The 27,727-nt window shown below is 34.9% G+C and overlaps 1 protein-coding gene across 6 annotated transcripts in view; it reads right to left on the bottom strand.

The window, feature by feature from the left end:
* Positions 1-27,727, bottom strand: part of LOC149789215 (uncharacterized) — a 37,093-nt gene extending 9,366 nt beyond the window's left edge. The window contains exons 1-11 of one of the 6 annotated variants that reach the window (XM_089975386.1): positions 27,315-27,436; positions 14,475-14,525; positions 13,731-13,778; positions 13,071-13,199; positions 9,212-9,260; positions 8,461-8,589; positions 7,210-7,343; positions 6,358-6,556; positions 4,951-5,171; positions 1,970-2,032; positions 849-930 (exon numbers count right to left, since the gene is read on the bottom strand). In XM_089975386.1, the coding sequence (XP_089831512.1) occupies positions 849-930; positions 1,970-2,032; positions 4,951-5,171; positions 6,358-6,556; positions 7,210-7,343; positions 8,461-8,589; positions 9,212-9,260; positions 13,071-13,178 (985 nt within the window). In that variant the 5' untranslated portion in view covers positions 13,179-13,199; positions 13,731-13,778; positions 14,475-14,525; positions 27,315-27,436. Of the gene's footprint in view, positions 1-848; positions 931-1,969; positions 2,033-4,950; positions 5,172-6,357; positions 6,557-7,209; positions 7,344-8,460; positions 8,590-9,211; positions 9,261-13,070; positions 13,200-13,449; positions 13,472-13,730; positions 13,779-14,293; positions 14,366-14,474; positions 14,526-27,314; positions 27,448-27,481 lie in introns of those variants that run through there. The other 5 variants (XM_089975388.1, XM_089975390.1, XM_089975384.1 and 2 more) reach the window with 5 other exon arrangements.

The raw sequence follows: 27,727 nt of genomic DNA, 5'->3' as shown, positions 1-27,727 counted from the left end.
ACAATAGTGGTCAACATATATATATATGAACACTGTACAGAAGCATACACATTTCAGAGCCTCAAAAGTCATAAAAACATATATCGAATAAAATATTCGCATATTTTGGGGGGGATTACAATAATAAAATTCTCCTTTCGGAGTCCTGAATACATCATTCCTGCTGGTAAAGGAAGAATTTATTTAATGATGTTCTAAACGAAGTAAAGGGGATACTGAACTAAAATGATCAGGTACTCATTCATTCAAGTAAGGTAGTCAGTTTGTTTATGTTAGACCCTGTAAAATTAGACCTGTCAAGCGTTTGGGAAATATTAGTATAGAAAAGATCTTCATTTGATTTACCAATTTCCGGCTCATTAGTATAACTAGTGTCATTAACTATAATTTCACTTTGAGTTACTGGTTTCGTTGAAGTTAGTCTTAGCAAGTGATTCCAGATGGATCTGTTATCAGTTTTAGACAATGGTTTCTTTGAGAAAAACGGCAAGTGTGTAACATGTACTGAGGAAAAATATGCATAAAGCATATTTGTTTAATATATATCCATATGTACATCATTTTTAATAACCTCAACATTTTACCAACAAAATTAATTGCCGCAGCACGTCTATAATGATTACTACCATGGACATCAACGGCTGTAAATAATCCACATCATAACACTGCCAAGAAAGAAAAAAGAAACAGCAGAAATTTTTTATCAGGTAGTTTATAATATGATTTTATTTCAGTGCAGTGAGTCAGAGTCTAGCATTGGAAATTATATGCAAATACTATAGCATCCTAAAGTGCTATAATTCAAAACTTTCAGATATTTAATGTAATGTACAGTAATCTATGCTTACAGTATATGGATGGACCATTTATGTTTTGCGCCACGCATCGATCATTCATGGAAGGGCCTCGACCACCGCAATCATAGCCAAGCTGGAAAAAAAAAATATTGTGATTAAAACGATAATAATAATAATAATAATAATAATAATAATAATAAGAATAATAATAAATATAATAATAAGAAGATCAACTTCAATGGCTAGAAATCACACATCTCTGGGGTAATTATCACATATTCTCTTGTCTGAAACGGCATCATTTTAGATCATTTAATAGAGCATGAGCAAGGATGGTCAACATTTTCTTACGAATACTTACATTTAACCTTGAAAAGGAGATATCAACCCCACAAAGTCACAACTATTTATAGCTGTTACATATAATGACTAATCCAATGACAATAGTAGTAGAAGAAGCAACAGCGGCAGCAACGTTATAAGAAATAGTATTAGACACAGCAAAAGCAATTGTAACAGCAGCAGAAGCAGCAACAATATCAAGAGTACTAATTAAAATATTAGTAGTAGTAGCAGCAGTTGTTATTGTTTTGGGTTTAACGCCATTTCTCAATGTAAGATAGGCTGTACATTGCGGCCAGTATAACTGTTGCAGGAAAAACCCTTAAACAAATCTCGGTCAGAATCACCGACCCACAAGAAGGTACTCGCAAGAATGTAGACATACCTACCTTGGCCAAGCACGTGATTCAAACTCAAACCGACAGAGATGAGATGACAGTAATCGGTAATTCCGAGCACTTTAGACCAGTCGGCCATCCAGAGACTCAATTGTAGTAGTAGTAAAAATGTATAAGTCAAAGTAACATCATTATTGGACACATAGCAGCGGTAACTGTAGTATCAGCAGTGTTAGTAAAGACAACAGTGAAAGCAGAATTAAAAAGTAGTATTGGGTACATAGTAGTACTAACAGTGGTAGAATCTAAATCAGAAAACCAACTGAAGCAATAGTAGGACCAATGAGAGCAGCAATTTCAAATCGCCATCATCCTTATTATCATTATCAATGTGTACGTGATATATATATATATATATATATATATATATATATATATATATATATATATATATATATATATATATATATATATATATATATATAGTATTACCACAGGCGTATATGTGCCCTCCCAGCTTTCACAGGTGATATGAGTCAAAAACGGGCTGACCTCCTAGATTGGAAAAGAAAGACCACAGACGTCAAAACAAGAAAATACATAATAAAATAAAAATACAATTTGAACAGTAAGCTAAACTCTTTCACGTGCAACATCTAAATGTAATTCGAATCAATTTTGCTTTTATCTGCTATCACTAAAATGATAAAACGCACACGTACACACACACACACACACACACACACACACACACACACGCAGTACCATTTTAGTATGTTGGAGATTTGAATAAAATCTAGGAGAAACAACCACTAGTGCATGCTATATTCTGCATTTTACCAGGGTATAACCCAATATAAAGAATTGGAAACCATGACAAATTACGTCATTATCTCATGCCGAAAATGCTGTTAATATTAATAGTCAACTTTCAAGGTGTACACTTCATCATTTATGTTAAACTTTATTTTGGCGAGGTGCAAGATCTAAAATATGACCTAATCGGATCATTATATATTACTGCATTTGTATGGGAAAATATGAACGAGTTTTTCGGATGGAAATACTGCACGACCTTGTGAGTGCAGTATATCCATCAGACAAAACGAGTTCATTCATATTTTCCCCATACAAATGAGTAACCTTTTTATTATATGCTCATTTTCTAATTCTACCTAAGGCTTAATTATGTAAACAAAAATACACTACAAGAAGCAATGTAAATGAATTTGTGATGTATTCCAAACTAAATACACAAGCGCAAATTCATCATTACACAACAACAACAATATTAATGCGCACATAACTCCGCCCAGATAAATCTGAATTTAGTCGCGCGCTAGACATCACTTTCAAAAGAAAATGGCGTTTTGGTCTACCTGAAATTTGGAGTCATATTGCGAGTGAAAACGCATTGCAACAACTTTTCTATTTGATCTGGAATGAATAGATTTGGGTATTTTTGTCGTTTCTACGAAATTCTGTGATTATGGACTGGATTTATCTTTACCAATTCTACATGAAGTACATCGGATTTCCTTAGCGAAGGAGCAGCGTGTTGACATCTGTAAGCATGTTTCTGAATTGTCATTGAATGTTTGAAATCATAATGTGGGAAAAATATGAAGTCTTTCATTTGCAATTATCAAAAAGACGATATTGAATATAATGTTTATTTTATTTTGAGTGCAGTAAGAAGGATGGAATTGCACTTGGATTATAGTCGAAATCACATTACAATTTCGAAATGTGTAATCAAGCTTGAAAACACATAACACTGCTCATGTAATTCGGATTTGCAGAACTACATTTTGAGGAAATTCAGAATGTAAAGCAGTAAATATATTTTTTCCCATTCTTATTACCAGCTAAAGAAGACAGTTTATGCCTTGTCACTTGCATGTTATTTGTAGGAACCCAGCAATTGTATGAAATCTGGCGTCTTTCGCCCTCCTAAATCCGAAACATTGTATCAAAAAAGTTAACGCGTAATGTGGCAAAATAGCTGATATGTGGCAGTCCAGGAAACATCTGCTTTAGTTCATTCAGAAACAAATTTAATCATCCGAAACGTAAAGTGCCTACAACGTGGGTGTAAATGATTTGTTTACAAAGTAGTTATCATACAGCCATCGCTGTACATTTCTGATATCACATTCAGTCGCCTGCTTTACTGAATATGTTTTCTGAGTCTATGAATCCATCCAGATGGTCAACGTTGGCATCTCTACTTTCAAATGGCTCAAACATTTGGTTTACTTCATCCACAGACAAATAAAATAAATCAAAAGTGCTGGCGTCTGCGTCCATTGTTTGTTAACAAATATAAAGTATTTCCTTTATCAACGTGAGTTCAAAATAATAATAATAATAATAATAATAATAATAATAATAATAATAATAATAATGAGGACTTTGTATAGCGCCTAATCTTTAGGATCTCTAAGCGCATTATAACATTAGACAACACCTATAACATAAAAAACAAATATAATGTTATGATTACAAAAAAACAAACACTTGAAATTAGAAAACTTAAAAAAACATGCTGAAACTAGTTAAGCTAGGAAACATTATTAGGTCTTTAAGTTTGTTCTTGCAGTCGAAACAAGTGGGTTTTAAGAGTACTCTTGAATGGGATCACTGTGTCTTTTGTATACGTTCAGTGGACAATTCGTTCCAAGTTGCTGGGCCAACGTTGTCCATATGACTTTGTTTTCATAGTGGGAATAATGAGTATACGACTGTCAGAAGAGGAGCGTATGTATCTTGCTGGTGTGTACACATGGGTGAGGTCGGATAGTTATGTTGGACTGAGTCCGTCAGTGAAACGTAGCACAGAGAAAAAAATTGTGTGTTTGATTCTGGATCGAATGGATAGCCAGTGTAGGGATGAAGTGATCGCGAGTGAAATATCGTAAAATATTGCACGATTCTGACAATGTAAAGGTAACGGAGAAAAAAATTACCCGAAAGACAAAACTGGGTAAGACAAAACGGCGGACAGCATTCTACATAGCAAACAATTGCAGCCAAGTGCGTCGTATGTGCTTTTTTTCTTCAATAAATAAGTTTAACTCAGGTTTCAAAGCGCCCATTATTGAGAAAGGGGAGTGCGCCAAATTTCCCAAATTATTTCCACCCCTCCTCTTCTCATATTACCAGTAGGAGCAAACATTCGACCAGACCTCAGAGAGACAGAGTGAGAATTTATATTTTAATTTTTAAATGAACTGTGACTAAATATCAATTTTAGTGTCATGCTTATTGTGACAATATTGTCATTTATTGCGATAATATCATTACTACAGAACAATTCAACATGTATTGACCATAACGGCTATATAAAACGGAACAAGGGATTGTTTCTGTCTTGTGATATTTTTTACGCGCTATTATTCTGTTTTCCAGCTTCAAACGGTATATAAAATTCTGAATCTCCAAATATTTCAGAAAAGAATTGAATTCATTACCACTGGAGAGACCAAGCGTGACGTCTGTGAAAATACGGGGAAAGTATCATTTTCCTTCTTATACACCTTGACTGTGATGAATCGTGCATACGGGTTAGGGTTATCCACAACAATCGAGAAATATCTGTTGTTTGTGTCAGTGTTTTCCTTTAGACTGATAGTGGTATAGCTCCAACACTGACAAAAGTGGATGCTCTCTGGATCGTCTTGTTTGTTCGTTACTGGAAGTAAAGATTGAAAATAAAATATACAAGTAAGACGACCAATTTAGATACGAAGGGTAGATGGATAGATAGATGAAGAAGCATAAATACATGCACACACATATAAATATGTCGAGAGAGATATTCTGGCTGTAAATATATAAATTTCAGTTACAGTCCAAATCATAACGTGTCTATTCAACATAGCCATTACCGCTTTATTAAATATGAATTGAAAAGAGTTTTCAAATTAAGAACACAATTTTAAGAATTACAGACGACAGCTATACATATTCAAAATATAATTTATTCCCCTAAGATAGAAAGTGGAAACTTAAAACTAACTTACTGTATAGTGAAGGAAATTCTAAAATGGACCTAAAAGGACTATCACGGTTCCAAAAGTATCAAGTATTCCAAGTGAGTTCCAGTGGTAATCCCAATGAAATTCAATCTATGGTGCTGATATGCCAATAGTCTTGATGCCCCACAATGATATAATCCAAAATGTCTTTAAATGAATTCACAGTACTTCCTAAAAAGCTACTGAATCCGAAAATCTAGGTACTTTTTAATTCCAATGAATAATTGAAAAAAATAAATCATTTCAAACGATCATAAATAAATAGCTCCTCTGGCGGTTATGCTGTGAGTAATACTTTTCTTTAAATAACGAAAAACTAAACGCAATTCCAGAAGATCGAATAATCATTTCGAACTCGTCAACAAGTTTAAGCACTTTATCAGCCAGCAATCAGGAATGAGGTAAGCCACAATAAGATGTCTACTCCGAATAATCCCACTATCTTGAAGCCATGTACTATGTATAAAAATATGACCTCAACCTAAAGTACAAACCAACAACTATAAATAATATTGGTATTTAAGAAGTTATTTACTGAATGACCTTTAAAATCTATAATAATGAAAATTAACACACATTATATATATATATATATATATATATATATATATATATATATATATATATATATATATATATATATATATATCGAAATGTTTATTCTGTTGTATATGAGATGGGGTACTTCAAAATCATTACGTCCAGTGATATTCTCAACATAGCAAATTAAATTCCAAATTTGGTTAATCTGATAAAGTAACTATGATAAGATTTTAACATTTCCTCATTTATGAGCAGAAACGTAAGCATGAAAATGTACAAATATCACAACAAACGTACTCGGTTTTATTGGACCAATCTCCAGATACTTTTTCACTGAAATAGTGCAGCTTATTCCACTACAGTCTGATTTCACAGACCTGCGACTACGGGCAGAGATAGACCAGTTCTGCTGGAGGGACCACAGTTTTATATTTATCAGGAATGCCTCTCTATCTGGTATTGTGCGTATGCAGTCAAAGTAAAAGGTCACTCTCTCCTGAAGACAACGATGCATTGATTTTCATAAACGATCTTAAATAATAAGGAATCAGACAGAAGGGCAGAAAGATACCCAAAGCGACAGGTAACCAGTCTAGCACTATCATATACTGAAAGCGGCGATTTACTGTGCGGTTAGAATCTAAGTGGAGAATCGATTCACTACAACAAAATTAATTAACCTGTAACCTTTAGAACAGAACGGATTTTGTTGTCTCTATCAAAAAAGAAAATCATTGACTACAATTGCACATTTAACGGACATAAATTTTAACAGACATCCGTAATTCTTTTAGATTTGTAAATGCTGCCAAAATATATTCTTAACAATTATATTTGTTTAAAATATGTGATACATAACTGCTTTACTCGAATGATCGACATAACTCGAATGACTTGTTAAATCTCAGCCATAGTGTTCTCACTTGTCTCCAGCCGTCTAAATCTCTAATCAGCCAAAATCTCGTAAAAAGAAAGATATATGTTTCCCAGTGTGTGTGTGTGTGTGTGTGTGTGTGTGTGTGCAGTGCAATACTGACGATGTAAATTACAATTTATATGAAGAATTGTACTATTGGACATAATGATGAAGACATACAAAACGTATAAGAACATTCTTAAGCAAGTCGCTTAACAAGAAAAGTTGCATACCTTATGTTTAGGTTCTCCCTTGGAAAGATTATACTGGAAACACCAGTATGAAACATATGCACCGTTTCCTTCTGAATTTTTCACCCGGTATTCAACATCCAACATAAATATACGTCTGTGACACAGGTGGTTCTCTGCAGACGATAATATTAAATACTTCCTTATTATTATCATAGTAATTCGATCTTGATTGCTATATCACGTTTAGTAGCTGCGAAAAACAAATACATACAAAATTATGTCAACACAATGGCATCCCAATGACATGATATTCAAAACAATAATGAAATTTCTTGTTTCATCTTATTCAGTTATCAGTTAATTTCTCAAATAATCACCATATATAACTGAAAATCAAAATGAATTGCTTAACATGTATACTCTTGTAATGCGATCTTTATCTTAAATCATGAACTGATCTGCATTTTGAACATATGACCTACACATGACTATATTAGTTTAAGCTGATGAAATAAAGGTAAATCATTTTCACTTCAATCACTGTTAATAGCATGATTTCTTTTACGCATTTGATAGCATAAACATATATGTGATTTATAGTTGCTTTGTAATTGTCAAATTTTCCATCACGGACAATTTTACCAGATGAATGATTATGAAGGTTTCTATACGATGAGAGGTTGAGGGCGATTGGACTGCTGATGGCGAGACATTTTGGACGACCACTGGAGCATCATGGAATCGGAATAAGAACAATATATGGTTATTTACAGAGGGACTGGCAAAGTGCTGGAATTTGATTCATGGTTTGTTACAGAAAACATTACACGGTTTGGACCAAGTTTCACGTTTTAACGCATGCAATGCTAAATGCAAGAGAATTTCCTGGGCAGGATATATTCAATAAATGTTTTTAAACTTATTTCGTCAAAGCAAACAAAATCAACACAAAGAAACTATTCGCATCGTAATAACATAATATTCAATACAGTCTGCTGCAATCGTTATAGCAAGGGTGTTGCTTTATAAAAGTAGATTATTTCAAGTCGGATAGGTCGCACATATTCATGCAAGTATTAAAACTCAAATCCGTATTTCAATTTAATTTGCTAGACCAATTCTAGATCAGGCTTAATGATGAAAGCCATCTCTCTTTCTCTCTCTCTTTCTCTCTCTCTCTCTCTCTCTCGATCGAAATGTTTTGAAAAACCGGGAGGGAGGGAATTGAATAGTGCAAGTAATTTCTCAGTTTAAACGGGACCATTCATAGGATGCGAATGTTTAACTTACTGTATGTTACATTCCATGTGATGTTCGCTCTTTCTTTATTGACCGTCAAGTGCATATCGAGGTCTTTTCTTAGCTTAGGAAAAGTGTAAGCTTTCTCCATGTCTGATTTAGAGAGTAACATCTTGCAGGCTGAAATGACCACAACGGAATTTACTTGAATGAAGTTTTGTTTCGTATGTGATGAACTTTATTTTTTCGCATTTTATTCCATATGTTGTAACTGTCTGAGACTTTCCTTCAATGCGATACTTAAAATCGATAGATAAGAGAGACAGACAGACAGACAGACAGACAGTGATTTGAATTTTTAACGCAACTTTTTTTTAAAAAATTGTCATATCGCTACCATGTCTGCAGTGTGGCAATTTATAGAGATGTCTAGTACTGAGCAATCATGTTGCAGACATTGTAGCATCATGTCCCACCCAGACACATCATCCTGACACCAGGCCGACCAGTCTTAACACTAACCTCTTAATGCTGAGTGCCAAGTGAGGCAGATGCTAGTACTATTTTTATATTTTTAATATGACTCGGACGTTGTTTGAACCGCAATCCGGGACGGACGTTCTAACCACTTAAGTAGGCCACCGGAGCTGTCTCGATAAGGGAAATATAGTTTAATTCCTATCTAGAAGTACACTTTTATGTAGATCGCAATTTTGATGTGAAATTCAAAGCAATATGATATTTGTGATATTTTGAAGAGACTTAAAATGCTTGAAAATGAAAACATAATATGGCAACAAACCGTGGTTGAGCGTCTGAATAGTTATTTCGAAATGGCTGCCCTTCGAACCCTGCAAGAAAGAAGTTTCTTTGAGTTGTAAGACATAATTATATCTAATGTCAAAACACACAAGCGTTACAACAAAATAAGTTCTTGACTTGAAAGAATGTAATGAAAATCTAAAGAAAATACACATAAAAATGACTTTAAATAGCGTTTCGGTATGGAATGATACTTTAAAATAAACGCGGAGATACAATTGTTCTGAGTCGTGCTTTGGTTTCCTGCAGTTCGCTACTTCGGTTACAGAAATAAAATCAGTTCTCATCTTATTATATTATTATATTATGAGCATATACTTCAATTACTTTCGTTATCTTACCATGTAAGTATATATCGTTCCATATCGTAAGGCATGTATATAGCAACTGAAAATGATAAAATATAGTCATCCGAGCACTGTATAAATCAGACTTATTTGGAACACTTCTTTCTGGTGTTAGATATTAGATGGATTATAAGATTAATCATCAGTTACTTCTAAACAATAATCGATCTATTCATTTGTCCATAACATGCCTTCCTGAGACGGTTTTTCTCTTTTCTCTAAACAGAAACGGGACAGAACTAAATTTACACCAATAGCTATCGCATAAAATACAATTCATTGATTGGTTAATTCATCAAAACTGACCAATGCTGGATGAAACTGATTAATCCGCGATCAAAACGTCTTTCAATACAAACAATTACTTCCAATGGATCTTACCTAATTTGTACTCTTGACTGTTTGAGTCGTCACTGTTTTACTGCACAGAAGCACAAGTAGATTATATTGTGTCGTGGAATAAATACTTTGCCTAGGCACACACCACCGTAACCGACCTGAGCTGACCAAATTATAGAATTCGAACACGCACGTTTTTGTACGCGAGTCCGGCACTTTAAGCACTGCGCCACCGTGGTTTTTGCAGCCGATAGTCTCCACATTGATCATACAGGAGAGCATATAAGGCCTGTTTGGCACCAAGAGATTACGGGGGTAAAATCATGCTTTAATGATATGCTTAGTTAATTATTCCACCTAAATATGTATGGCTATTAACAGAAATTTTCACTTTGCTATTGTAAGAATCAGTCATCCATTATTCATGTGCGCGGTGATCAAAAATATTATCGCATTGAAATTGTAAACAGTACATATTCACCACGTAAATATTCCTAGTTCTTGACAATTCAGTGATTTTACGAATTAATAGTGTGAATTCAAGCAATAACGGGGCTTCGCCCCATTTTTGTCTTCCGTATCCGTTAATATAAAGTCTCACTATAAAAACATCAATCAGCAATATTTCTCTGTTCTAAACTTCAAGAGACAACATCAAGCTCTGTGACATATTGCAAAGCATTGTATATTTATTAAATTGCTGAGATCAGCTTTAGCCTTTGAGAATAAAACATATCTCGCAGACAATTCGCAGTCAATATGGCTTTGTTTTCTAAAGCAAAGTTCCATAACTTTTCCGGACGACATTCTTCTTTCTTTCTGCGCAGTACTAATCTATCCTTGAAAATCACTATGGTGGAATCAAGAGGTTAATTCAGACTGTATAAAATCCTATGTCGATGATTAGCTCCATAGAAATGTAATTATAAAGGAAAACAATGTCAAAACTTTATTTGACATTTACTGATTTCGGAAGTAATCGTATCGTCCTGGAGACAAACATTTTCCGGTTCGTAATCTCGGTAACCGCCACGAACGACATTATATGCGTTTCCTTTGTTATGCTGAACCTGAAAATCTTGGGAAGGATAGAGAGATGCAATAGAATTATCTATTTGTACAAAGTTTATTTTTGTCTTGCTGAATTTCCTGACAAATTTGATATTTTGCGTAAGCGAATGGGCATTTACGGACTTTCAGACGTCTATAACAAAAATAAAACTAATCCAAATAATATTGTATGCATGTTAGTTCTTTTGGGGTGTTATTAACATGCCAATAAAATGACCGTCTACAACAGATAATTTTTTTAACAATTTTGTTTTTATTTCTTTACCATTTCTTTCAAACGTATTCGTGATTTTAGATTTGTGCTAAAGTTTCCTTGCCTATATTTGAATCTAATACTGCTACTCCCAATACAAAATAATATCTCTGTTTTCGCTTAATCATTATAAATTGACCATGTAAAGCAGTGGTTCCTAAACTTTTTCGGGCCATCGGCCCCTTGGTTATCCTCAGCACCTTCTACCTTATCCTGTAATAAGTAATATTCATCAATAGCGTACCTACCCCCACTCCCAGGTAATCCCACCGCCCACTATGAGATCCAACTATGTAAAGCTTGTATGATGGTGCTGTAAATATAAATCGAATACAAATGTGTGCTTCTACCTAAATGAAATACGCCACTGATTTATTCTCCAAGTTGAACCCCTTTATCCATCATGCTATCATGGTTGATACTGTTATCAGGGTTGATACTGTTATCAGGGTTGATAATGTTTATTTCAATTTATCACCACTTAATGTAACCTAAAAATCTGGATCTTTTCTGAAACATTTCACATAATAATGAGTGTTATTCTGCAACAGAGCCTCCTTTGACCATACTTTTATCCCGTCCAACTTGTGAACAAATAGGCATTATCTCTATATAACGTATTTATTGCTTCGAAGTTGAACCTGTACCAAGCAGTTTTCTACTATTTTTATGATGTTTAAAGAAAAAATAATGAAATTATTATTGTGTGTTTGCTTCATTGTTTTCACAGTTTCACTTCACTATTTTCATAAACTGACTGGTCTATTATATTTTTTATGCAATTTTGAAACAACACCCTTACATCTGACTTGGTTTAGTTATTTGTAATTGCATCAGTTTTACTGTTCTCGTATTCCTAAACGAGACGATGATACAGAAAAATAGGACTGGTCTAGTAGTCGTTCGATTTGATGATAGCGCGTGTTTCCCCTATTCGAGATGCTAAAACACAAAGTTTTAGTGATGTTTGTTGTAGAGTAGTATACATGTTTAGCACCGTTGTTAGCCTTGCAGTAAGTTTAAATTAACATGGATTGAAGACGAAAATGGGATAATGCAGCAATAATGTGTATGATTTACAGAGGAAATTCAATAAGTAATTAACGATTTTTCATTAATCATACTTACCAACTTAGTTCTTATAACATCACAAAAGGATTCAGTATTTTTCTATTGCACAAAATGTTCGAAAAAGATGGGGGAAATGATGATGACTCTTAAACCAATATTTAATTGAGTTTAAAGTTTTGCTTTTTTGTAAATCTGTTTGTAATAGATTTGATTTAAATCATATCTAAATTTATGTGACAGCTATTTAATTACTTGTAATTTAATCTTCTCCACAGCTTAATATTGTTCAATCGTATTCTCGGTTTCCAATGCCTATATTCATAGCCTTTTATCTGTAGTATTATTGGTTGTGGTTTTCATAGTCACTTTGAACACAGGTTAGATCATGCCGAAGGAAAGTGTCGCAAACTAATCTTTCGATCGATCGATCGATTAACTGAGTAGTCACCAGTACATACAAAATCTTAGTCATATAAAACACTTTACGTCCATGGCGTTAAAATAATTTTAAATAAACAAATCTGGCAAGTATATTTTGCAATGTAAATAGGCACACTAAGTACCATTATGTATGAATAGCGAATGTCTCTGAAACGACATGTCCAATTTATGACCAACCTATAGCCCCGAATGGATGGTATCGGTACTGTTTGTTTCAATAAATATTTACTGTGTACGAACATCAGTTTATCCTTGTGGACCTGTGCAATTAGAGCGAAACTCTACCAACTCAGTTTCAATTACTAAAATCGGCTCACCGTTGTTGACTGCCTCGAGGGACAATCGTTCCACAGCCGCAATCCGTTGTCATACGACATCGAAAGGGAACAAAACAAGGAGGCTATCAGGAGGTATTGTAAAGCCATTTTGAGCTGAGACAAGGCATCCTAAAAGGGTTAGAAATAAAGCAAGAATCAGCGTGTTATACCTTAAGAAGTGTCAAAGAAAGATCTATGGTTGACGAAACTTTGAAAATTTAACAAAGAATCATGCACTTAATATTTTTTTTTGTAACACAATTTAACTATATTCTAAGTGAGACATGCATGCAGAACTTGCCATTCTCCACTCATACCTTTCCAAAAATGTATATACCCTACCTATCTGCATAACTGTCGTACCCACAAACGAACCTACCTACTGTACTATCTATCCATCTATCTGTTCCATTATGTACTTCTGTTACACTCACATCACGTTCCGAAACACAGCCGAATTAAAATTTTAACCTCTTTAAAGTTGCACGTGAGAAAGACATAATCCGTGTAAAGAAATGTATACAACATGTCATGCTGCAATGATAAAAATGGCAACAGTAGCTAAGAAGTGGATTAACATAACATAACAGTATATAAACGCAAAACCTAAATCAAGGTAGACCGCCAAATTTTTATTTTGCTTTTGTACTGTGAACTTACATTATCACGGTCTGTTCAATTGCATACTTAATCCTTTGTGGAGAATCACTGCAAAGAAAACAAAATCGATATTGTATATGAGTGTATGCAGTTTCCATTATAATTTAAATTATACAGTATAAATACACTAAACCTTTAGTGTTCTAGAATATTCAACAAAACAGTATGGGTATCAAACTCTGTTTACAAAAAAATTACTCTAATAATCAAATATAAAAGAAATGAAAAACAGTGTGATAAGGCATATATATGGAATGAATAAATTTTGATATTACATGCAAAGATTCTCAGAACACTTGAAATTCATTAAGATCAGTGTGTATTGCCGGGCAGCAATAGCACTTTTTTCAGAGATTGTTACGGATCATAAGAGATAAGGACAAGAACGTGATAAATTACACTGGATTAAAACTTGTAAACGATGAACGACTCATTTGAATCTTATTGAATGTTAACTGTATAACATAGGCGCTGCTTCGAAAGTACTAAAATGTCAATAAAACAAAGAAAATACGATCGTAAATAAAATAATTTAGTACCCATTTCAATATAAAACAACCTACCTACGGTAAACAGGCTTGCGCTTCAAAAGTGCTAAAAATTACTGACAGAGTCAACTGTTTACTCATGAATAATACAAATCCCTATCGTTTCAATTCAACTGAATACAGGCGCCACGAATAATCGAAATCTAAGTCAAATTGCATTTTAAGAATAACATCTGATCTTTTATAACGCTATTACCTTAATGGTTTCCTGTAGGTATTATCAATTTCTGCTTTTGACCAGTTGTAACTTGTATGTAATGGACAAAGAAAATAATTATTATAGTGATGAGTACATAGGAAATATAATAAGGTAGGATCTTGCAGAGGTAGCAAGTGAAATGGAAATAGGTCATAAGTAGGGGTGTGAGCAGTAGATTGAGATAGAAAGATAAAAAACACGACTGTGATAATGATATCCGTTAAGTGTATACTCAACAGTGTATCCTTAAATATAAATTTTGACATATAGTGAAGAAACTTTTCGACTCCAATTTTATCATTTTTTTAAAAAGTGATGTTCATTAGTCCAAAGGGAAAGTGTTTACCTTGAAACCTTGTCAAGTACTGGAAAGGAGGTTGTTTACTATGGCTCATTATTCAGATAACAAATATGGCACTTTTATAAATTGTAAAAGCGTGTGGAATAAATAGAAAGAACCGAGTTCGAGATAAATCGTTTGTGAATAGGAACATGTAGAGACACGTTGTTAATGATATGTCTCATTTACTACGACGGTTATACTGGGTTACATTACTCGACAAATCTAAGTTTACAGGTCAATATGACTTGTTGCTCAGATTTTAACAGCAGCTTGACGAACAGCGGCAACAGCTGGGCATTAACCAGGTGGGGGGATGGAGGGACTTGGTAGAGCACGCAGGACTGTCGTGGTTTACTCTTTCATATATGTTTACAACAACTAAAACAGTTTTGGTTCTGTGGTTATCACGCCGGACTCGCGACTAGAAGGATGCGGATTCAATGCTGCACAAATCGTGTCTGGTCGGCATCCTTTATACGTTTCTGGGCAAGTACATTACTCCAATTTTCTCGGCACCGTATGACCCTTTATGTACCATCTGATACCAATAAACCAAATTAATCAATTCAAACATATTCGTGTTGCAAACTTTTCCCGTGAACTTTCGAGCCCCACCGACTTTAATAGGTCTCGATCTGTGACCGCAGAATAAAATCCAGCCCAATCCTATTACCTTAGATTTTAATGAATGGCGGAAATCTAGCGCATATCAAGCAGTTGAAAACATAATTTGCATGATGGGCTTCTGTATTACATTTATGAAATATATATTGAACGATCTAAAGACATACAGAGAAGAACATGGCTGTATGTTCATATTTTTTGGCGCGGAAAGGAGATGGGACGGAGTCTGGTACAGAAGTATGATACACGTAAAGAAATTACCACACATAACTTGAATTATTGAGAATACTTCCAGAAATTTGATAAAGATTTTGTTAAACTGAAGAGACCATAACAACATCAATTTTAGTACCCAGTGTAATGTTGACTCTAGTGTTATATTTAACATTATATAGTGCATAATCTTTCTCTTTATTGGTACCCTGAGCTTGCCTAAGGACTTTGCTAAGAAATCAAGGTTCGTTACGTTTCATAAAAATGTCTGCAGCACTTAACAATGTTAGCAGTAGACACGATTATTTATGACCTAGCTTCGACATTTGGATTTGCTGTTACATTGCTCTTTAAGGCCTGAATGCAGTTTAAAATTTTCATCAAGATCAAGGCATCCCTAAGTTAACAATCGGATGCACTTAAATGGCTCATAGTGTGATTAAAAAGATCGAGGAATACATTTAAAACTTAAAATATACCAATGAGAGAGACAGACACACGAACGGATGTATCGACACATAGAAAAAAAAAGAGAGGCAGACGACTATACAGATATATAGACCGAATGATAGAACGTGGGGCTTGCTTCGAATTGCTGATTGCATTTCATTCACGTATTAGAGTGTGTTCCAATAAATTGATTTGAGACCTGAATTATTTTATCGAAGTGCGAAAAACACATAACCTTCAAAGAAGCAAATAAACATTATGTTTTGTCTCGATTTCCTTGTGTCAGGATGATTTAAAGTCTTCTTTTCACGGGTAGATGACTCGCATTTGTTAGCTTACATTATCTATTCAAAGCAGTTTCTCCCTACATTCATCAAAGGCACCAAACGTAGTTGTAAAAACACACACACAATAAGCAGAGCAGTGTAGACCAAGATCTGGTGTAGCAGACAGATCGTTGACTACCTGTTTGCTTCTATTCATGAGTAAAACTATTTGTTTGGACCCTGAAGACGAATTATGCAATTGCAGATATGGGTCTAGTCTGCTCGTAGATTGACAAGTTCTACACACTAAATAGCACGGTATGCCCACCGTTACATACTTGAAAACGAAAATGGACTTCAAGGGTGTAATCATGCAGTGATCAGGTGATAACATTTTACCACAGATCTTTCATTTATTAAGCTTCCACTTACAGATGGTGACGCTTGAGTTCTCGAGTATTCATCACAAATCTTAACAGCAATAAAAACATCGGCTCAGGACTGAACTACAACAGGGTGGTTCCAGATATTAGGATATACTTCTGTGCCAATAGGGTAAACAAATTTCGGCTAATTAAAAAGATCGCTAGAAACGATTTTTTAAATTATATCTTCTTTGAGCGGAATAGTTTACGTGAAGGTATATTTTATGTAATGAATTGTGCAATACTGTCTATGAGATAGTCCTTATTTAACTGTATTTGAATATGCTTATGTCAACATTAAGAAATGGATCCAGAGATGTTGTTTTCAGTGAAATGAGTGTTTTATGTAGGGGCGTCCATAAGAAGGCAGGTTTCAGTTCTGCTTAAAGGTACTTTTCCATGGGGTAGTAGTGGGTGGATGACAGTGATCCCCCTGTCAAAGTCTGAGTAACAAACAATGCGATGCGTACGACTATGACGGAAAGAGATACTGGTAGAACATAGGTTATGCAAGTGAAAAATTGTCGGTAATCTGCACGTTTAGCAGTCGTAGCATTAGTTTCAGTCAACATCTTAAACGTCATACAAAATCGCGAGTTCTTATTAAAATAACTAAGGTTATAACATTTTCTGAAAACATTGTCAAAAGACTGGCGATAAAAAGACCTTTGCATTATGTTAATCATTCCTGCACAAAGACTAGGCAAACGTTAATGGGTTTCTTGAAATTCTGGGTAGCTCCTCCTATTTTTATTGAAGGAATCAAACGAACAAGTTTCTTCCGATTGAATATAAAATTTCATTTTTTAAATATTGTTTGTATCCTTATTCATACACCTAAATGTAATCGGTTCCTACGTTTAAATAGCATTATATGAAAATACAACGTTAAGTCTCTTTAAAACCTTTATTTGAGGAGAATAATAAAGAATTTTGGTGTCATTGAGGCCCACTTTTCTTTTCAGTCCTGGTAATTGTAAACTGTCAATGCTTAACTCCTTGTAATATTTTACAGGGTTTGTACAAATCAAGGCGTTGTGTTGCTATTTCCTATGCAAATATTGAAAGATTAAACTTTCTTAAAACCAAGCAAATATTTTCTATTTGTTCCCATTGTATAAACAATGGTCTTGTATACACTTTGCATGCCGCGTTGAAAAGAAAATAATTTTGAAGGCCATTTAGTATCTATTTTCAAATCGAAAACCCAATCTGAATTTTAAAAACAAATGGTGACAGATTTTTAAACAAAAGATGTTATATTAATTAACTATCAAAATAACCCTAGGTAAAAATTTGAAGGTTTCTTAAAGTTCCTGGGAACTTTTTAAAGTGAAAATAAGAATAAGGTTCCTTACAAATGAAGATAATATTTCAAATTCATTTTTTTCTTCTATCCATATTTGTATGCCTAAATCTATATTGCTTTCAATGGTTTAAAATCAATATATGCGAGCCAACCGTAAGTCTCTAGAAAAAAACTTATTTCGCGGAGAATTGTGAACAATTTTAGTGACACTGAGGCAAGGTTTCCTTATCAGTTCATGTTATTTGCAAGTTACCAACGGCTAATTTCTCGTAACATTTCAGTATAGTTTTGCAAATTAAGCATTTGCAGTGGTATTTCCTTTGCAAATATGAAAAGAAGCAACACAATATTTGATATTTTTTCCCTTGATCTAAGGAACTACTCCCTACAGACCACTCACACATCTCAACTCTGTCCGCGTGGGTTCGAATCTCGGTTAGACCAACATGGGTATGTGAGAAAGCCAGTAAATTCCAGTGGGTCGGTAGTTCTTCCATGGATATTTCCAGGTTGTTCATCCTCCAAATATACTGGCCGACATTTATACCCCACCATGTACAGAAAAATGGTGTTAAACCACACATCGATACACAATAGTTCTTTATTCTGGTTGAATGCCCCATTTAAAGTCTAGCTTTTAAACGACATTGAGTGGTGGTTAGTATTAAAGAGGCTTTTGAAATCAAAGTCCAAATCTGAATGCGAAAAACAAGTTTAGCAGATTTGTAACAAAAGACGTTAGATGAAACCAGATATGTTAACGGTTATAATAACAGAAATTTGATTTGGATTTAATAAAATGAATAATTAATTCGGAATACCGTTGCATTCAATGTGCATTATTCGAAACGTGTATTATATGTTGATGTGTGTGTGTGTGTGAGTGTGTATATATATATATATATATATATATATATATATATATATATATATATATATATATGTGTGTGTGTGTGTGTGTGTGTGTGTGTGTACGAAATATAAAACTTATTTGCCAAATAATTTTGGCATTTTTCATTCCTATATTTTCGCATGTGAATATAATAACATTTTCACATATGAAAATGTAAGATTGCCTTCATGCCATGCGACGCTTGATTGCGCATGCCTAAAGAAGTTATACCAGTAGGAACAAAAATGAGCATTTTGTGAGCTAGAACAAATAAATGGAAACCTCATTACCTTTTAGGCATGGAAGTTATATTTAGCTGAACAAATCTGACTCAACACCTTTTGCGTCTATCTGAGTTTTTTTTCCCCCATTCTTCCTTGACAGCAACGTTATTTAGCTTTGTTGAATTGACTTTGCTTTTAGATAGGTATTTAGTCTGCAAACTGTTAAAAATGTAATTAATGCAAAAGTATAGGTCAACCCAGCCCTAGCAATCACTGATATTATTTATGGTCAGCCAATGAAAGTTAGGGGGAAAAGTAGAAGACGAGGCTTTAGAGCAGACAAAGAATACACATGAGACAAGTTAACATAGATAAAAGTAATTGAATGTGATTATAATCAACTATACTAAGACGGTAAATAAATTAAACATGCACGCTACTTTGACTTTGGTTGGTTGGTTGGTTGCTTGCTTCTAAGTGTACTTTTTGCGCATCATTTGTTTATAGATATATCGTCCTTAAACAATGGGAACCATTTCCCAAGGACACTGAGACAACCTCGGATGTAATTATGTTCTGATTGCAGCTCCCACTTTCATTTGGAGCGCGTTTGGAGAAGCTTGACAAATAAAAAGGGAAGCCTCTGATGTGCATATGGAGCCGAGTCCGTTGTATTGAAACATATGAGATATCTTAGACTGTTCACTGAAAACGGGATCAACAAAGTATTTAGCAAAATAAATGCAAATAGACGTGTTTTTGTTCGATAATAGCATAATGTATTATTCAACGAGAGTTATAAATTTTTTGTTGACCAAGAAGGAGTGTGGTATTCTGTTTACCACATTACTGCAAAGAAATTTTATTACTTCATAACTCTATTATGTGCACATGTTTTGCTCCTCTGGATCGCTGTGGGAGGCATACTTTTTATAATGTGAGGTCATAGCACTAATAAATGTGAACGTTGTTTAATAAAACTATTTATCCCACAGCTCAAGGACAGTGCTAATCGAATTTAAGAATTTATATAAACTTAAACACATGAATGTTGCTTAACGAACGATAGATTATACATAGTGAAACACGAATATTGCATTGCTATTTTGTAATGTAATAGAGACGACACAATGTGATCGTAACTGCAGTTCAATAATTGTTGAGAAAATAATTAACTCCCATTCAGAAAATGAATAATCACTTTATACATTTGTTCACGATGGAAGTGGCGTTATTTTCTAAGTGTATTTCGGAGCAATTAAATTTCAATGTCACCTTGAATATTGTGAACAGTTTTCTTTTATCTTGCGCAAATCAAAGTTACTGCTTTTGTGCATCAGTTATGACAAATTCAGCTAAAATACCTAGTACCTAATTGATCGTTCAGTAGGTAATCCTTAAAGAGATGGTGCATGTGCAATTTGCATTGTAAAATGAAATGCGCTAGGTAGGGCCCTGATAACTATCTTATGTGCACTCTGTATGGTAAAAAATGAAATGCAATGTGCAAGCTAAAATGTAATTGATGAAACTCTGAATATATTTGTGGGACATGCTTTCATGATAGGAGTCAGGGACAGGGAATGAAATGTTTTGAACGTAGACATCACAAAATCTCATATTTTATTTGTAGTTCTTTTGATTATTCATGACGCATCGTAGTGTGATATTGAGCATGCATCATCTAAGGGTTACTATTTGTTAACGAATACAAATCCTTAATAAATGTGAAACAGAATCGACTTCACCGCTACGGAGAAAATACAATTTTCCACTAGAAGAATGATTTACAGCGTGTATATGTGGAATTCCTTTGCATCAGTTTACACAATGTAATTACTCAGAACGTGTACCTTATACATAATATAATTGCATAAATGGCATTGATCACGTTATAGTCGTATCCAATAGTTTTGCAAACACGGCATATTAGAACTATTGGATGATAGTAGGGAGCCAGTATCACTGTTGCTTCTCGCAATAATGACAGGAACTCGCTGATTCCCCAATTTTACTGAAAATAGGCTAGTAGCAGCCTGTGCCATGATGTAGGCAGGTAAATGACCAATCATTAAAAAGGTAACCATTACGTTTTGAAACATTTTTTTTCCTTCTATTTAATCCCCTCTCTAGCTGACACATTTGCAGCCCTACAGTGTATGAAGTCTTTAATGTCGCCAAATAGCTAAAATTGTTGGTAACTATTCAACAAGATGGTCAAAACATATTGGATGATTATGGTGTTTGTAGGAAGATCTATTGCGCAAAGTGTAAGGCAGCAAACGTCTGTAAGGTAATGGTACGATTAATTTGGTTGCGAAAGGTCTTATATTGATCTTGATTATGGCCATTCATCTGCTAAAGGATGGGGATACTAATTCATTTACAACAGCGCTCAGTTCAGATCGGTATAAATTCCAATGACATTAACGACAAAATACAGATAAGGTGGATGATAGTATCTGTCCACCTTTGCCTATACTCCTCTAAAAAATTGCAGAGAGCATAACATCGTCCTTTTTGTTTTTTTTTCGTTCTCACAAAGCGGTGAAACATATCTAGCCATTATGGAAGCCGACATAGAAAGTTTATTTCCAAAGTCGGCAGGTCATAAATACATTTCCAAATTGGCAGATACCAATCGCTGATAATGCCTGCGAGTTAACGGCATTCGCGACTCCCAAAGGTCTTTATCAATTTAAAGCTATGCGTTTCGGTTTAGTCAACGCCGGTGCGTCGTGCATTCGTCTCATGCGCAAACTGTTAAACGGTATGGAAAACGTCGACATTTTCGTAGATGATATCTTTGTTTATACACATATATGGGATGAACACGTTAAGGTATTGCGGGATCTGTTCGATAGACTTCACACTGCAAATCTTACAGCTAAGCCCACCAAATGTAGTATAGGGTATCTTAGCCTAGAATGTTTAGGACATCTTGTACGTGGACTAGGCCAGTTGAAACCTCACCCAGATAAAATAGGAGCAATCAGAGATGCACCTAGACCAGAAACTAAGAAACAAGTAAGATCTTTCCTAGGTCTCATTGGGTTTTGCAGGAAATTTGTCCCCAACTTTGCGGCTATTGCCAGTCCATTAACAGACCTGACTAGGAAAGGGCAACCGAATAAAATTCTCTGGGGTGTGTGCCAGGAAAAAGCATTTAACCCTTTAATACAGAAACTGGTAAGTGCACCAATCTTAAAGTTGCCAGAATTGAACAAAGCTTTTGTGCTGAGGACAGATGCGTCCGTTACGGGTCTTCAAAGTTATCGGAGTGATCGAGGTCGACGTGATACAAGCTGAAAAGCCAACCACAGGAATTAACCAGCTGTGAAACTGAACTGTAGCAGCCGTGGAGCTGAAATAAAGTGTGCTGATGACGGAGCGTATCTCCTTACATATAACCTTGTAGCCGTGGGCTAATTTTGGGGTTAGTAAAACACGTTGTATCTTTTTGGAGTGTAAAGATGAATTGTATATATGTCCCTTTTTGCTTGCATAATTTCATTATCTGAGTGAATTCATTTTACTACATGAGTAAAATTCTACATTGTTTACTAGCTGAGTAAACCATATCCATCTTTTCATTGTGAAATCTTTGGAAACCATTCACCCCTTGACTTTGTATTTTGTAAAGTAATTTATTTCTATTTTTCTTTATTAGGTCTGTGCGTTCTTATGCTAATTAATCCAATATTTGGATTATATATACGCACACATTATTCATAATTAATTGCCCGTTATATCATCGTCAAAAGTGTTCTGTTGTGAATCCGGAAATCCCACCCGGTTATCTTGTTACAATTCTTGCTATTTCGAATTATAATATTCAGAAAATATTAGTTAATGTCAATACGGTGATCGTAGATTTGCTGTCAATACAGTAATCGTAGATTTGCTGTCAATACGGCGATCGTAAATTTGCTGTTAATACAACGATCGTAGATTTGATGTCAATACAGTGATCGTAGATCTGCTGTCAATACAGTAATCGTAGATTTGCTGTCAATACGGCGATCGTAAATTTGCTGTTAATACAACAATCGTAGATTTGCTGTCAATACAGTGATCGTAGATTTGCTGTCAATACAGTGATCGTAATTTGCTGTCAATACAGTCATCGTAGATTTACTGTCAATACAGCGATCGGCAATTTAATGTCAATAAGCAATATATGACGCCTCTACACAGCATATCACCTACATACACATTTACGCGAAATAGTATATCATTAAGAAAGCCGTTACACAGCATATCATCCACCTACACCTTTACATGCAATAGTATATCATCAAAATAGTCGTTACACAGCATATAGCATACTACACCATCCACCAACGCCGTTTCCTACGTAGTTGCACACCATACTGTACTATTCACCAACGATGTTTCACACGATGCCATCCACATACGTCGTTACACGGCACACTATACCTTTCAAAATAGTTTCCTTCTTGATGGGATTCCCATATACTGAGGGCTTAACTTCACTTTATAACATTTACACAAATACATGCCAAATTGAAAAATGCAGTTAAAATGCATCCGCTAAAATCAACGAGAAATTTGACAGAGAAACTTCCCGAGCTCTACTTCAATATAATGTTTAATTTTTCCGACGTTTTGAAATGTACTATATATACTAGGCTGGAATTTATTCATGCCCCGTATATATCCTTATTCCTTGATATTTTTCGGTGTTACAGCTGTAGTGTGCATTGGACATGAAATTTATAAAACATCCTGAGAAAAAATATATGCAAAGAGCCGTTGCAATTAGTGGTCTACTGTAATTAATCAATGAATTTTATGACTGTAATGTATGTGCGTGTTTTTCTCTCTGTTTGAAAATAAAGATTGACATTTATTTTCCGACGAGAGTGATTTGTAATATATGCAATTAATAACTGGCTTGATATACATGTTGAGCATACAACATTAATTAACACCTTCACAATTCTGTATAAATTACTCCCAACTTGCAAGTAATTTATGATTTCATTTGTTCATTTGCTTTTGTCCGTTCATTCCTTTATTTCTCCTCAAACATAAAATGCGGAGCATGTCTCTTCTGTCTCCTAAATATAACTGAATATAACTCGGAACTACGGCATAATGTTCGACAATTAGACTACCTGAGGGAGAGAGACAGAGATGGAGAAACACACGCATACATACACACACGTATATATATATATATATATATATATATATATATATATATATATATATATATATATATATATATAAGGCATAGTTATGTACAGTATTGCAAACACAACCGTTTTTCTGTTTTATTTATTTGTCTTGTCTATCTTTTGAATTTGCCTTTGAAAAAGACCCAGTAAGAGTCGAATGCGCTCATGCAAGTTAGATACTAGTTTTGCACTGTTCGTAGTCAGTCTATTGCATTTATCTTAATCAATCCCTGACAAACGTGATCCCTCGCTCAATCCAGTGCACTTGAAAACAGAATTTTAGTGCCGTTAAACGGTAAGCAGTTCTAATAATAATTTTTCATGTCAATAACTTCATAAATTTCAACGTTTTATGTGTAAGTTTTATTGCCTTTTATTGCCTTGCGTAAGTAAATGTGCGGTCAAGTAAAGCAATAATCAAATATTTTTAGTTACAACAAATCCTGACATTACGTGGTGAACAAACTTACTGCGCGTTTTAAAAAGATATCGGTGGTTTGGTCCGTAATCCTAAGATAGCTTGTTTATATACGCTAGTTTTGCGTGTGCATCTATCGCTAGGTAAAAGCGGATTGTACCAGGTGGGGTCCTGAAATTTTTGTATGGGCCATATGGTGTCAGGTGGTGCTGAAAACGTGTTAATAAACTATACCCCTTACATTTGTGAGATTCCACCAACTTGCCATTTGTTTTCTCAATGACACATATGGTAGCATTATGAATTCGTTAATATAGAAAACACGTAAGAAAACAGCAACAAAATACAAAACAAAAGAGCAAAAACAAAACAAAACACTTACAATCCAAAAGCAAATCCAACGAAATTGCAATCGCAGATAGTTCTAAAAGCGCCGAGTGGATTTTTGGTACAGACACTATCCCTTCTGAACAGGTATGCAGACATTATTCTTCGTCAATTTACTTTTCTTTACAGATGAGCAGAGACTCCCCCATGACCGAACATACTGAGACAATCCCTTATAACAGCTTCTTCATCTAAGCACAGATGTACAGAGACCGTCCCTAATGAATGTCCCCTATGAATTGACACATACAGAGATTGTACTTTGTGACTGTCTCAAAACATATGTTCAGTAACTGTCCCATATAAACGGATGCAGAGAGGCTGTCCTTTATGACTGTTTCCTGTGAACTGATATATGTAACATATCCCTTGTAACTGTCCCAAAATATATGTACAGATAATAATATAATCTATGTTGGAGTTTGCATCGAGACAGGGAAATTCCAGTCAAAGGATTACATTATTTGTTTTCCCACTCGGCAAGCCTCGCGTGGAGACAAATAATGTAACCTAGCGGCTGGAATTAACTAAATATACTTGCCGCCATGTATCATGTGTTGACCAATGGAGGGAAACTCATAAACCCAAACGCTACTGAAACTAAAAGACAAAGAGAGAAGCAAGCGAAAGAAATAGCGGAGGGGAAAAGACGAGAAGGACAAGAGAAAATAGGGATGATGGAGATATAGATTTGGAAATACAGACAAACAGACAGACAAAAATGTAGGGAAGTTAAAATCAACGAGGGACATATTGATGGACATATGATGACATGTATGTACCTATGCCAGTAGGCATGCGCGGAAAGTCCAGTGGAAGCTTCAGAAGAAAACCCATATGATGACATGTATGTACCTATGCCAATAGGCATGCGCGGAAAGTACAGTGGAAGCTTCTGGAGAAAACCATACGAAATAATTTCGTATTGTTGAAGTCCGCCTGTCGTCTATATCTGGTGGATTCTGTTGGATTGACTGATGTTTAACAGCACTTTCAATACATTAATGACGATATGATTCCGAGTAAAGTGCCCTTCTCAAGGTCACACACCGGTAGCCAACTCTGGCTGCATGGGTGGATATCAAACTTGCGACCCTTGGATTATGAGTTCGATGCTCTAGCAACTAAGCTAAAGCAGGCAGTTGTATTCGTGGTTGAACACTAAGAGAAGGAGGAAGTTATTATATTATATATAATTCGTCTTCAGCTCATTAGTGGTATCACTATACCACGAGATCAAACCAATAATGAAACGCGTTGTGAAGACACCTGTCAATGTTCTTTAATTAGAAACACAAATTACATGTGTGTGGCACCTACATTTCAATGGGAGATTAATCATTCTACTGAGATACTCAATATGATGAAGTTCTTCTTCTTCTTCTTCTTCTTCTTATTATTATTATTATTATTATTATTATTATCGTGTATTTGTATGTTTTTATGCATATATGTATGTCTGTTCGGCCTAATGTGTACAAACATATATATGTGTGTGTGTGCGTGTGCAAAGTAAACACGACAGTCGTATCGACCAACAACACAATACACAACACCCTAAGCATCCTCAATACACAACATCCAGAACATCCTGAATACACAACGTCCTGAATACACAACATACTGAATAAACAAAATCCTGAAAATCCTCAATGCACAACGTTCTGAACATCCTGAATACACAACATACTCAACATCCTAACTACACAACGTCCTGAACATCCTAACTACACTACGTCCTGAACATCCTAACTACACAACGTCCTCAACATCCTAACAACACAACGTCCTCAACATCCTAACTACACAACGTCCTCAACATCCTAACTACACAACGTCTTGAACATCCTGAATACACAACATACTCAACATCCTAACTACACAACGTCCTGAACATCCAGGAGACACAACGTCCTAAATATACTGAATACACAACATCCTAAAGTCTTGAATGCACAACATCCTGAATATACTACAACCTAACATTAACTATTCTCCATATAACTTGATGACATGTATAAAGAGTTCTTAGTTACCAAAATTGGAGTTTGAAGAGAGAGAGAGAGAGAGAGAGAGAGCTACCTTTAAAATCCTCAGGTATTCTATTCGGTACTGTATAAACAAGATTATACGAAAGGGACAATCTTGTTGTGCTACTCAAGCAACGCTCCAATGGTCAAATCAATGCCTTATTAAAATGATTATCAAGTACCTGGGTAGTCGTAATATCAAACCTAGACTCGTTTTACCTGTCAGAGGTATACAATGCACAGCTCTATTTTGGGGAGCATCTATTTAGCATTTTAAGTAACACTCCTGTAAGAATGCTAACATTCAACAAGTCAATAGTCTTCTTTATAAGTTGTTGTTGTTGTTGTTGTTGTTGCTACTGCTGTAGACCCATAGTTAGTTGTGTAGCTGTTGCAACTGATATCCCATTGTGTTACCAAAGGCGTAGGGAGGTTGATACACAGTCCATGCGTACGTAATTGTGT

The sequence above is a fragment of the Sinohyriopsis cumingii genome, chromosome 11 (assembly GCF_028554795.1).
Source record: "Sinohyriopsis cumingii isolate HCF-2022 chromosome 11, ASM2855479v2, whole genome shotgun sequence".
NCBI lineage: Eukaryota > Metazoa > Mollusca > Bivalvia > Unionida > Unionidae > Sinohyriopsis > Sinohyriopsis cumingii.
The sequence above is the reverse complement of the archived record's forward strand: the minus strand, read 5'-3'. Positions and strand labels throughout refer to the sequence as shown.